This window comes from Gallus gallus, chromosome 3, assembly GCF_016699485.2.
Source record: "Gallus gallus isolate bGalGal1 chromosome 3, bGalGal1.mat.broiler.GRCg7b, whole genome shotgun sequence".
In the NCBI taxonomy this organism is placed as follows: domain Eukaryota; kingdom Metazoa; phylum Chordata; class Aves; order Galliformes; family Phasianidae; genus Gallus; species Gallus gallus.
Genome location: NC_052534.1, coordinates 17746245 through 17759949, shown reverse-complemented (window position 1 = coordinate 17759949; position 13705 = coordinate 17746245). Strand labels below are relative to the sequence as shown.

The 13705-nt window shown below is 40.3% G+C and overlaps 1 protein-coding gene across 2 annotated transcripts; it reads right to left on the bottom strand.

Annotated features, from left to right (window-relative positions):
• Window positions 1-900: 900 nt before the first annotated feature.
• TAF1A (TATA-box binding protein associated factor, RNA polymerase I subunit A) lies at window positions 901-11049 on the bottom strand. Of its 2 annotated transcripts, none has more exons than XM_046938768.1 (10): window positions 10735-11049; window positions 10407-10576; window positions 9017-9130; window positions 7668-7866; window positions 6790-6920; window positions 5809-5967; window positions 4690-4756; window positions 3372-3492; window positions 2096-2256; window positions 901-1224 (listed from the first exon to the last, which is right to left on the bottom strand). In XM_046938768.1, the coding sequence occupies exons 1-10, from the start codon at window positions 10940-10942 to the stop codon at window positions 1103-1105; spliced, it is 1452 nt and encodes a 483-aa protein (XP_046794724.1). In that variant the 5' UTR covers window positions 10943-11049; the 3' UTR covers window positions 901-1102. The 2 variants fall into 2 exon arrangements, with proteins under 2 accessions (XP_046794724.1, NP_001264490.2); NM_001277561.2 differs by having other exon boundaries at window positions 10864-11049.
• Window positions 11050-13705: the final 2656 nt, after the last annotated feature.

Below are 13705 nucleotides of genomic sequence, written 5' to 3'. Positions count from 1 at the left end.
CCAACACTAACCTAGATTAAACTCCCAGATAAACACTCATCTATTAAAAGCACAGCTGAACTTACCCATATAATACTACACTGTTAAAGACATCTTTATTCACTGCCAGTGGTGGCTCAAGCCGGCCACCCAACCAAATTCTACAGACCTGTCATTAAAAAAGTAGTAGTACTTGGAAAGATTTTTGTTGTTGTTTTTAAATGAACTGGAATGCTGGTTTGTGACAACACATTAACATTTGCTTTCCAAACACAGCAACAGTGTGTATTTCAACTCACAGGCAGGACTGCAAAAGGGGCTCTAGCAAGCCTCTTTGCAGGTCATAAAATGTTCAGTAGTATCATGCTGTTTCTCTCTGAAGCACTGCAACACCAGCTTTCCCGTCACCACAATACAGCAGCAATGCTACCCTCAGCTCCCACCAACAATGTGAAGTCATTCCCTGAACTGGACACAAGCCATGAATACAACGCATGGAAACTGACTCGGGGTATGTTGAAATGCCTCAGCTATGTGAGCAGGTTGCTGTATACCTTCATGGCCTATGAATCAATATACGATACAAAGAATTTCCATGTATTTCAGGAAATCAGTCATAAACAGCAAGTTATGCAACATTTATAGTGAGAAACTTGCTTTCATACTGCATCACACAGTTTCTAGGTTAAGACATCCCATTTATGATTACTGCAACCAGCCCTGAGTGGATTCTGAGCCACATTCCAGCAACCTTTTAAATCAACATCCATACAACTGAACATAAGGTCCACCCTACAGTATCATCAACAGAGAAATTCTATACCATAATTACCGAGTAGTTCTCAAGGTACACTTGAAATTACTGATGTTTGAATTTCAGAGAAAACTAAAACTAATTTAAAGAAATACTTCAGCATCATCTGTTGATTTACATAATTTTATTATAAAATAAATACAAACCAAGTGCTTTTAACAGAAACATTAAAAAAATCTACTAGAGTTGACAGTTTCTCTTTAGAGCAGATTTTAGACCAATGCCAATACAGAAGCCAGTCTCACGAGGGGAAAAGAATGCAGCAAGACCCTGTAGGACACCTTTTAATCACAGTTGTACAGAGGAATCTCAAAGACCAGATATGCTCAGGTAGGCAGTGCTGTGCTTATTCACAAATTTCTTGAGTGTCCGAAACTTTTTCACCTGAGCTTTGCAGCCTTGGTGTGACACATATTTAAAGTACTTGCAATCTAAGCAAGAGAAGAAAAAGCAACGTCAGCTTTACCACGATACAAGCAAACAAAACACTTCTACTTTTTAAGTAACATGCAAGTTCTCTCTCACAAAAGGTAACAAAACAAACCAAGACATGCACATTACCAACACAATTGCAGCACCAAATTACTGAGAGCTAAATAGGCTTTCAACTCAAGAAACTTCTACAGAGTCTGGAAGGTAACTTATAGAAGAACTGAAAGATAAATCTTCTAATTAACTAAAGGCCCAAACTTAATAGATAAGTTGTGCTCTCCACACCATATTCTCATCCTTAACTTTGTCACCACTTCCTGGTTAGATATTCTACTTGGTTTCAGCAACATTTCAATGAATACTACCAAAGAAGTCCTGACCTTCACTTTTTTTATTGAACAGTGCCTATTTTCACTCAAGACCTCCTTCCTCCTCTCTTCTATGCTATATCACTCACAAGGTCCTTAAGGATCACCTAATCCTCAGTATTTGCTAAGACACTGCTTAGACTGGAGCTCAGTGAGCAAACTGTCCGTACTCCTCACAACATTCACTCAGGAGCCTGCTGTGTATTTTTGAAATTGTGGTTTCGAGGTTATAAACAGAGCCCGTAGTATTGTGACTGCTCAACAAGGCCAAGTAAAATTGAACTCAAACCCAGGATAAGGCATATTATGCAAAGTATGTCTCTTAGTGAGGAATATCAAATCATTTTAAATATTTTTCTCCCATTTAATTTCAAAGACCACAATCTTTCCTAGAAGAAAGAAACAGAATTTCTTACAGGGAATAGACCAGCTGCATCTTATCTCATTAGGGCTAGAACTAGATGTTATTTCTAGTGTATTTAGTGAGAACATTTAGTATTACCCTTTCCTAGTAGAACTCCAGCCAGCAGAGCTTTTTCATATGAAAGGCTTTCATTTTCCTGCCAATCCCTCTTGGCTAAGTAGCGGCTAAAATGGAAGGCTGGCCACCAGTCCTTTCTGGAGTTCCACTCCTGCTTAATCCAGTCGAGATGCTTCTCAGAACTGCAAAAAGGTAAAGCGAGAAAAATAGAGATGAAATAGTGAAGAGGAGGCACTGAGTTTTATAATCAGCTTGGTACGCTAGCAGACTTTGACACTACACTGCAGACTGAGGTATTTAAGCAGCAGTATTCTTTTGAAAAAACTTTGGGTTAATCTATGCATAATCAAACGCTACCATATTTCAAATACTTACCTTATTCCATTAACTTAGGCAGCGAAGGCCTTACAGTGTTTCAGAAATGAAAACAATCTATACAACAGGGAAGTGATGTTCCTATGAAATGATTAAGACGCCCTGTATATTTCAACGTACTCTGAAGTTGTGTCCTCAAAAACAAAACTGCAGGCAAAGTTTAAGTATTGTACCATTTTTTCTAACTGTATGCAACAACACTCCCAGTCTTAAAACATTAACTTCTGGGCCTTCTGCATAGGTAGAGGCAGCAATAAAACAGCAAAATGGGTCAAACAGTACTAAATTGATTAACTATAAATGTACAAGGCTTAAAAGAAAAATTAAAACCTCTTTTTTAAAAAAAATAGACATTAGAGACTTTCTGGGCATGGACTGCCTGGAGATGGAGCTCCTGAAAACAGAGTCCTCCTCTGAACACATAAGCAAATATATATCAATCTCCAGGCACTCTGACCTGGCTTTTAAGAATACATTGTATTCTGTAACAGCTACCGAAGTTACCAATAAAATAGAACACACCACGACTCTGTTGCAGCCCACTGATGCCCAAACCTGCTACAACTATCATACATTTAATAGCAGAAGACCGAACAGTTTTCTTCTCTTGGAAGAAGAGTGACAGGCAGTAAATGTTATCCAAACATTTGAACAGCATTTTCTGCATAAACACAGAACCTGGTAATTCAGCTAATGATAATACTGGAAATTTAAGAATTTCTCTCAGTAATAATTTCTTCTTTCCTGCCTCTGAAAGCACACTGCAGCCAAGCACAGCCACAGAACTCAGTACAGGCCAGCCCACTCTTCCACTCACCAGCATGAAAGACAAAGGCTACAGAAGAGTCACTTTGTCAATTGTCCACACGTGGAGATTTGACATACATATTCTTTTTTAGCACCTTACATCAGTTACACTTACATTACAATTTGTTTCACCTGTCTGGCCAAACAACTCCATGCTTTGACATTTTTCTTCCAGCCAGCATAATCCAAGACTGCAAAAATAACTTCTAGCCCCAGTCGGCGTCTTTTTCGTTTCTCTGGAAAGAGATGAGGCTGATTAATGAATTAGCTGGATTAATCTGAACTCAATAGTAAGCAACAATATTCTCCAAACTGCCTTCCCACATATGCTGCTGCTTTCCCTATTACTGAGGGCTCCCCACACTGCTTTCTGCCTCTTCCAAGAGAGAAAGTTAAGTGTTCATGGGTCTAGAGCACAACTCACAGCAAAGACCCTCAAACACTGCTGACTCAAAGAGGTACACACGACCACTCACTTATCCCACACTGCCTTGCTTACAACAGTTGCTGCTGTTGTAATCAGTGCTTCCAGCTGGTGCTGTTGTTCAACATGTTCTTCCTATGGGAAGAGAACACAGCGCCCTGGAACACTTCAAGTCCTGAGATATCAAAACAAAGAAATTGGACTGATATGAATAAAACAGGCATTTCACAACAGCAGCTAATATACCAAAGATGTTCTTAAAAATGACCTACCACGGCAGATAAAAGCTGGAAATCTTTACCAGTATAAATTACTACTTCAAAAATCAGACTGACCTCAAGAGCTACAAGAATTTAACGAATGTGTCACGTGTGAACAGAAAAAGGGAGGTTTCAGCCAAAAGGGATTTTGATTTTTCACAAAGAGGAAAAACAGAAGAGAATAATTTTGATTCCAAGACATTCTACCCATCTGCTGACTTGCTGGAACATACCAGGTTGCAAGAAGATGCCCATTTTGAAAAGCAATTGTTCAGCATGGAAAAGCAGTCTCCAAATGAGGAGACTTTCCCACTAGCTTGAAGATAAAACTTACTTGAAAATGCTGTTTTTGATAAATAACAAACCAAGGCATAAATCCATCTCATCTCCTCCAGAAGAAAAGGCCCCATAATGGAAATACTGAGTTTAGCATTTAGAACAGTGTACCTTGGAAACAGTGAAACCAGCATTCAGACTAGTGTACCTCCAAACAGATTATTTTTTGTGCACGTGCATTACAACCTACAGCTTGGTCAGCCCTCGAACTTCGACACGTATTTGTTTCCACAAGCCTGTATATACCCCTACTTATTTATCTGCATTGAAGGTTCCTGTGATCAGAAAGTCAGGCTGGGATTTTTCTTTTAATAAGCACAACTACTTCAGTCAGTACAAAGAAGGCTGTAGAACAATTTCATAATATTCTAGATTAACAGAAAGGAAAAGAGCAAAGATATTTAAAGACTTACTTGATTTTTGAAGCATAGTGTTAAAATCTATCATTAGTTCATGAGAGGGAACAATATCATGCAAGATCTGCAAAAAAAAACAACACCCAAAACATACATTGAAATAACATGAAAGCTTCTGAAGGCTTCTAATGAATCCAAAGCAGCAACGTCTTCAGAGTTCTTTGGTGTCTTAGGAAACCTGTGCAATCAGGTACCCAGTGGTCTTGACACAGAGAATGACTATCAAGGAGCTATTTTGCACATCCATAACACTGCCCAGTGACACAACAGATGAAATGCCCTCATGACTACTGAAAAACCCTGCAACGTGCAACATTTCCAGAAGCAGCCCATATCCAGTGTCTTCTTATTAGAAAGCAATGTTATGTCACTCCTAGACCAGTTCTAGCTCCCATCTGCTGCATTTGCAGGATGTATCAGACCAGTTCTCAGATTTGCCACTATCTTATAAGATAAAATTAAGTCTATAAAATTAATGCTAAAAAAAATACTTTGAAGATGAAACTATACATACAGGCTGCAATCCAAGTCTAAACTTAATGAAGCTGTTTTAAAACCATTTACCCAAACAAAAGCATTTTAGTGCCATCAAGTGGCAAAACGGATTCAAAAACATTGCTGGAAGAGTTATCAGTGTGCAAGGGCAACAAAAGGGGGAACCTAAAAGCAGCTATACGAAGGGCAATGATGCAGCAGGGCTTTAACAGCCAGCAGAAGTAAACTTCTACTGGACCTTAAGTTAACCGCTTACTGAGAACAATGAACCTAACTGCGAAACAGGATTGGAATGTGGGAAAAGCAAGCACCTAATCATTAATTCAGTACTGTAAAGATTAAACTACAATGGAAATCAATGCATGTTTATCTACATGTACTTCCTGAGCTATGGAAAAAATTGATCTGAGCTTGTTTACTGACCTTATGGTGCATCAGTTACACACACAGAACAAAGACAGCAGGGGATACTATTTGCTCCACCCATTTGAACACCCTTCCCAACCCTTTGCTTCCCACAAAAAATACAATAAGGTAAATACTACAACAGGAGACAACTGAACCATCAGACCACTATGCAAAATGAACAACCACAGATCACATTTAATATGTTATATATACCTTGAGTGCAGATATGAGTGATTTCTTCGGTGCACCGTGTCTCTTTAGGAACTGATACAAGTAAACATGAGCATTGGGATTTGCAGGAAACTTTGAGTTGTAGGCATAATCCGTTAATACTTCACGAGCTTCTTGGTGGTCTCCATAGAATTCCAACAGCTAAGAAGTTAAGCCTGTCATTAGTTTACTTCATGTCAGCAATTAAACTCTTACAGTTCATTCTAGGCTGCTACAGAACTATCCAACAGCACCGTTTGTATCTAGCAACATAGCAAACTGGATGTGAGTTACACTAGAGCATTTTAATTTTACTGGTTATTCTTAACAAAGGTAGCCAAAAATTTACACACAGAAGCAGCTACAAAAGAAAATCACATCAGCACTTCCTTGATTGTTAAAGAATTATCATCATTCCTCACTGGAAAAAGAAATTGAGGCAGACTGCCACGTCTTTGAAGAGAACTCAGAGAACCTGGCAGCTGTCAGCATCTAGTAAAATTCCGTAAGAAACATTCAAAGAGAAGTCAGAGCATATCTGCACTTAGAAAGAGTAAATCTTAAGATGAACTTTATTTCTTAGTTAAAATTTATAAGCAGATACTAAAAAAACAGAAGGTCTGCATGTTTGGTGTCCAAGATTTAGTACCACCAGGAAAACATTGCCCTGCCAAAAAGAGAACTTGCTTTCAGGAATTTAAACAAAGCAGCTGTGCTCCAATTTCTCTGCTAGCACCAGGAAAACAGAATGTGCAAGTTGGTTGTCTCTTTTTCTTGGCAGCTCACAGATAAAGCCCTTTTTGTACACTATGCAGGCCCCACGGTCCTACAAACATGCCTAAATCAAAGCCAGTGGGATATCATTACATATGTTGTTTTTAAACTGCTTGTCATCCACACACACAGCTGAACTGCAGACTTGCATCTAAATGAGAATTAGACAGACAAACGCAAAGGGAAGAGATCTATAAAATACACTCTTACATCCACATAGGATTTCACAAAGAGATCCCAGACTCCAGGTATTTTAATGATCTCCTTTAAGTTCACTGCTGCCTTCCGAAAGCAACCATGCATTTCCTGTTCAACAGACAAGTCTTCAAATCCCTCCTTCCCTATGAAAACGTGAAAGAATGCCAGAGTTAGCTTTATTAATTAAGAAATACCTTAGAAGTGGTGTATCTACAAGGTGATCACATTTTGCAAAGCAAGGGCTCCAGTCAAAGCTTTAAGAAAAAAGGCCTCGGATCCACCAGTATTGGAACAAGAGATTTTCATTGCTCTGTATCCCAAATTACAACCAAACTCATGACGGGCAGTGTTTCAAGAGGATACCACTATAAAGTCTGTTTATCTTGTCAAATAAACAAGTAGAGATTCAGCCACACAGCCAGCAGGTGTATGCTGAATTAGATGCCACATCCAAGTGGCAACCTCTGTACCTTCACCTTTCAAAAAAGAACAGGAAAAACTCAAGCTTGGGTGGCTTTCGTTAGCTCTCAAAATTCTAGCAGCAGTACAAAGAAGTCACTGCTAAAGATGAATACATTTCTTTGGTGATTGTTTTAGGTGATGCTGGCTGGATATATTATGATTCAGGGTGAAAACACTGCTTTGTTTCAGAACAGTATTTCGGGACACTAGAAAAGTGCATGTTAGTATTCTATTTTGGCACCAGCATTGTTGCAGGATTATCTGTATACCATCAATACCCTCAGCTTTTGAAGGCTAGTACTTCCTTTTGGTGCCTTCATATGTAAATGCAGACAGAAGAGAAGCCTACATGGAAATATGATTGTAGCAAACAGTGATGTCTCAAGAATAAGTTTACAGCTCAATACAAAAGCAGTATTTGGACTTACCATACTTTAACAGTATGTTCTTCTGATTGGACCAGCTATAGTAGTCCAGCAGTCCCCTGTAAGCCTGAATCAGCTTCATTTCTTTATCCTGAACAACTGTTTGCTCTCCAAACCTCCAACTCTCTGCCAGGGACAAGTTTTGGTAGGCTTCATCTACCAGTCCATTACAAAGGAGATGAAAGGCATGCTCTAAACAAACCTGCAATTCAAGCAATCCATACCACAGTGTTTCACGTCATAAATAGAAAGAATCTCAATAATATAGCAAACATCTGCATGGGAGTGAAAGGGAGGAGACACTCATTAATGACATCAAAATAAAAAATGCAAACATAGCAAAATATTTTTATTAGAAGCAGTTTTTGCACATTGTTTTATTCAAACATATTCATAGGGAACTTTGGTGGAAAAAAAGCAAGCACGGGAGAAGGCAAGTGTAAATAGGAGACAGAGGTGTGCACCAAGAACCTAAGTAATTTTTTCCTGTCTGAAGATGACAGAGAAAGATTATTAAAGTGTTCTTGAAATCTGCATGGGTGAAAGTCAGGTAGTAAACATTCAGCTGTATTTATTATCAAGGCAGTTGAAAGCACATGGCTCAAAACTTTGCTTGCCATTAGTAAGTGCTGAATCTATTTTAGAAGAGCTAGAAATGACCTGAAGAAATCCAGTAGAGTTACACTCAGTTTCTATTTGCTATGCAACTGCCAAACATCTGAGAAAGGAATGCCCTGCCACACGATCATATCGATTAGGCATTGTATGAGAGTCTAAGCTTTCAGTTAGTAAACTCTTGTATAGAACTAGTGTTGGAGACCTTGAACAAATACAATAGATTGGAAGATAGGAAGCAGAAACAGTCAAGGAAGCCAAAACAAGTTTGAGTAAGTCATCACAGGAAAAGAATTGGGTTCTGAGTGACACAGGCATCCACAGAATAAGCTTTACTATTTTATATACAAATTAACTACTTGAAAAGCAAGCAAAGTTTAACTACAACTGTTTGATCAGGAGCACAGGGATCAAATTAAGGACTGGAAACAAGACTGCAGGTGTTAACATGTAATTAGATGTTAATAGGGCATGTATGAAAATAAATCTAACAGTTTTGAGAGTAATTGAAGAATCTAAGCATTACTGAAAGCAGACAAAAATGTATCGACCAAATGAGATGTGGTCAGTTATGGAACAGCCCTTGAAATATCACACAACTGGTAACTCAGTAGTACTATCTTTTTTGACACTATTGTCAGTAACATTTCAAGAGAGCTTTCAGAAACAATAACACCCAAGTAGATGCTCAGATAAATGTGTGGAAAAACCATCAAGACAGCATTAAGTACACCCACCTTCAAATACCTTTTTACTCCTAAAGTTTTCATCTGTTCTATGAAAGAGTTGAACTCTCTTATGTTGCTGCGGGAATGATTGCACAGAATTTCTGTTCCTATCCTCCAAATCATCTATTGACATGGGGGAAAAAAAGATGCAAAAAACCTTAGTACAAAAAATGGGGGCAGTCACCATATACACAGTCTTATCAAACTCATAGCTACCATAACACATGAATAAAATGTACATTTGCACTGCAAATAAAAAATGAGTATCATGTTGTCCACTGTTACAGTTACACACATATTAATCTAGTGCTTTGTTGTTTCTTTTCTTAAGCTGACATTTCATGGGTGCTTCACAACTACTCATTATAAATGCAGCACATCAGCAAAGCTTATGAAAATTGCATGTGTTTCCTCTCTTCTTACTAAAAAGAATATGCAGCAAAGTTATGGAAAAATCTCTGCTTTCCTTTTACTTGTTCCCACTGTGATGCAATGTACACAATTTTTTAGTTTTAGCAATAAAGGTCATCTCCAATCAGATGTAGCTTTTCCATCAACATAATCTGTTTTCAAGCCTGCATGCAGAAGGGAACCAAATCAAACCAGTTCATTTAGCAACACTGATTCCCTTCCTGCTGCTTCTATCTCAGTACCTGTTTAGAAGTTTTGAAAGTACTGGAAGAGCTAACACAGACCTCAGTGAGCCATTCACTTTCAGATTCCGATTGATGGCATGCCAGTTGCAAACATATTCACTGCTTTTCCATTTCAGAAGACCACATGAAGAATAATTTCCATAGATATGCTACTGATGGAACTAACTTACCCTAAGCCAAGCTTTCATCTATTATGCTATTGACCTCTGTAAATAAATTTAAAAAAGCAAACAAACAAAAAGCAAAAACAACCAAATAAAAAAAAACACCAGTCTGCAAGCCTAGAGAACTTTTCAGGAACACAGTCAGAAAAAATACATCAGAGAGTGCTGCAGATTCACAGCACCCAAGAGGGAGATCTCCGCAAAACCCAGGCTCCAGCAAGATTAGTTTAGTTAACCTCTCAGCACAAAAGCATACTTGTGCAAAGGCAGCCTGACAGACACTTAATGGACAGCATGCTGCCTTCAGCACTGTCAACGATGAAGTCTGGTGTTCTTCCTGCCATACACTACCCAATGGTTTTTTAGCTGTTTTTAGAAGCTCCAATGCCTCTATTGCTTATTTATTTTTAAAATGAGCTAGTCTTAACTTATTATTGTTTCCTAACTTTTCAAGTTTTACCATTTTTTTTTAAATTAAACTTAAAAAGAGTTAAAGAAAATAACAGCCCTGATGTATTACAGACCCTTCTTGCAAGTATCTTATCAACTGCAGAGTTCTACTAAGGGACACAGGCTTACCTCTGACGGCCCCATGTATTGTGTAGAGAAGTCTTTCTCCAGTGACTCGATGTAGGAGGTCAGGAACTCTGCAGCTCTCTTCCACTGCTTCTGTAGTAGTGCATCCTGGATGTAATTCAAACACAGCTCCTTGCTCTTCCAGAAGTTTAACCTGTGCTCATTGGAAGACGCTAAACAAAGCAAAACACGAAGAAGTCAGCCAAACCCAGCTATCAGAGACTTTACCAGGTGACAACCTGCCTGCTACTTCAGTTATCCCTCTTACAGGAGTTCTCTCAGCCGCTACAGAAGACGACGGTAAGCTACATGGTTTAGAAGCTAAGCACACCTATTTTCTGCAGGGGCGAAAGAGACTGGAAACACGGAGCGGGAACAGCACAACGGCCGCGCCGGGACCCCCCGCTCGCCTCAGTGAGGGAAGCAGGCCGGCCGTGAGGGGCTCCCGCCACGCACTTACACGCTCGATAGAAGTGCCGCGGCAGGAAGGGCAGGTGCAGGGCCGGCTGCAGGGCGCTCCCCGCCCGGACACCATCCATGGCCCCACAGCGAGCAGCCTGAACGTCAAGACAGCAAACCACTCCTGTAACTATTCCAAACAGCGCCTGAGGGCGGCGGCCATTTTTGAGCCGGGCGGGACGGGGGCGGGTCTCAACTGCCAGTTAGTGTGGAGGAGGCCCAGTGAAAAGGCATGCGTTCTGTAAGGCGTGGCGCGGAGCGGCGGCCATGTTGGGAGCGGATCGTCTCGTGCGCCTGCGCGCTGAGGGCACCGGGTCGTTCTGTGGTTGTGAGGGAAGGGCGTCGGGATTCTGCCGCCCTCCGGGTTCCTGCCGAGGGAGTGCAGAACCGTGCCTGGTGCAAAGGTTACTCTAAAAATAATGGCTGATTAGATCCCGTGGTCGCTTTTTCCATTTTCTATGTTGATCTTAGGGATCTGTCTGCATCAGCTACACAATGTTGTGTTCACCTTCGTGGTAGAACTTGTTTCATTCACTCCTTCAGCTGCCGACCACAGTGGAGTTCTTCGGGATGTTTTCCAAGTGAGAATGCAAGTTGCTTTCACTGCTGGTTGCTTGGTTCTGGTTTTTTGTTTTTCCATAAAAACTCAGCCATCCAGAGATGAGTAAGCGATGAACTGGCTCAGTGTATGGGCTCATCTCATCTGGCGTTCTGGTTCATCCATGATCAATAACAGATGTCAAGGGGAGAAGTATGTGGCAGAGCAGCTGTTTGTAGTGTCTCAACACTTTCAGTACTGTTCCTTAATATGACATTTAATAGATCTGGGGGCTGTTCAAATAAGCGCCCCTTATTATTATTTAATCTTGTCTTCTAGTTTTTTACATGAATTTCGGTTCCTCAGTATTTGGTATTATTTACTGATAGTTGACATGACCATAAACTGTCTTTGGTCTGTAGCACGGGTTCTTTACAGATGATGCCTTCTCTGTCTATCCTTTACAATATTTCCCTCCTATGAGTGTCTCACTGATCACTGTTGTTAACAAAGTGTGGTGTCACATCCCACAACATTTCTGTTCTCATTACATCAGTACCCTAGTTTCACTATCCTGCTTGCCCCAATTTATTTCTTAAAGTCCTACATTTGCTTAGCAGTGTACTCACAGTTGGCTTGTTGCTTTTTATGTACATTTATTTTGTGTCATATGTGGATGACTTTTTGTTGATTATTATGTGAACGATGCTGGTTGATCTTGTTAATAGCTACTAATTATTAATTCGATTGTACCTTAAAGCAGAAAAACTACTTTGTAAGTGTAAACACATACAAAACTCTGCACATAACTGAACTCTCTAATTGGAATACATGCATTTCTATGATTCGTGTTGAAGGCTGAAGCAAATTTTGCCCGAAACATCTAAAATGAAGTGAAATATTTCTCTTTTATGTCCTGCACTGGAAGGAGCTGTAGGTACATTGTTACAATCAAGTAATTGAAGATGTAGGGAATGCTGCATGGTTGTAGTGATGAAAGTCATATGCACCTATTGACTGCAAGGTACTCATTATTGCACAATAAAAATAATGACTTATGCAAGAAGTATGTAATGTTGTTTCTCTTCACATCTCCCTTTCTTGCCCTTGTCTTTACAACTACAGACACCGTTACCTTTTATCTTGGTCTTTTAATGTAGATAAGCTTGATAACCTTGTACCAACAGTGTTAAACAGCTCTGTCTTCACAAGCAAGTGGAGCTGGAGACCAGGCTGGGAATTAAGTCACAAGGAAATTAATGTCAAAGGAAAACTGGCTTCTCTTTCATTCTTCGGTCATCATAAAGTGTAATTTGAGTCTACTTGCTTCCACATACAGCAGTGCTTTACGGTCCTTTAAATTTGCCATGTTTGTATGCTGTTATTCTTTGCTACAATTTCTGTGTGTTTTTAAGGTCACGTTAGGAGTTGTGCATTCTTTTGAGATATTTCTCAGAAGTGCAGCTAACAATTCAAACTGGTTGCAAACTGATACAACTGACATCTGAATCTGACATTTTACAAATCAGGCTTTCTTAGAGTTTTCAGCAGACAGTGTGAGCAATGGCTAATAGGCAGCACGTCTTTTCACAGGGAATGAAATACAAAGAAAGTCAGCTAAATCCCGGGGAGGCCATCAGCAGTACTGCATGCTACATCCGCCATACCGTGCTAGGCCTTAGGGAGTATCTGTGGGCATTCTGTCTCTGAACTGTTGTGTTTCTGTAGTGGTTGCATGCTTCCCTTATTCTCAGGCTGGGTCAGGCTGTAAGGAAGGGCAAGCTGTCCCAGGTAGGTTTGGCAGAGCCGTACGCTGCGGTGCTAAGGAAGGCGATCTGTTTCTGCCTTGATGGTTTTTCACAATGTGATTAAAATCCTAAACTGGTGCAGGCGGAGGGTGAAGATGGAGCACTTACACCTTTCTCAGGGGTGCTGCAGCATTAACTAAGCTCGGATCTCAGACCCCGTACGATGAGGCTGTGGAAATGGATGAGCAGAAAGCAAAACTCAATAGCCGTGAGGATGCGATGAGAACACGAGCAGTAGCTCTAATGCAATTAGTGGCGGTGATTGGTGAGTGCTGCGATGGAAGCTGGCAGTAAGTGCAGCAGTACGATCAGCTGCTTCCATTGCAGGACAAACCCCCAAGAACAAATGTTAAGGGGGCTCTGAAATACAAGGGAGACAAACTGAACACCGCAGCCAGGAGCTGTCCTTTGCACATGAGGGCAGAATCCTTCAGCCTGACCGTCACTTCTGCCAGGTGCCTGTTTGTTTTTGGAGCGGCCTCAGCATTTGCCCGTTG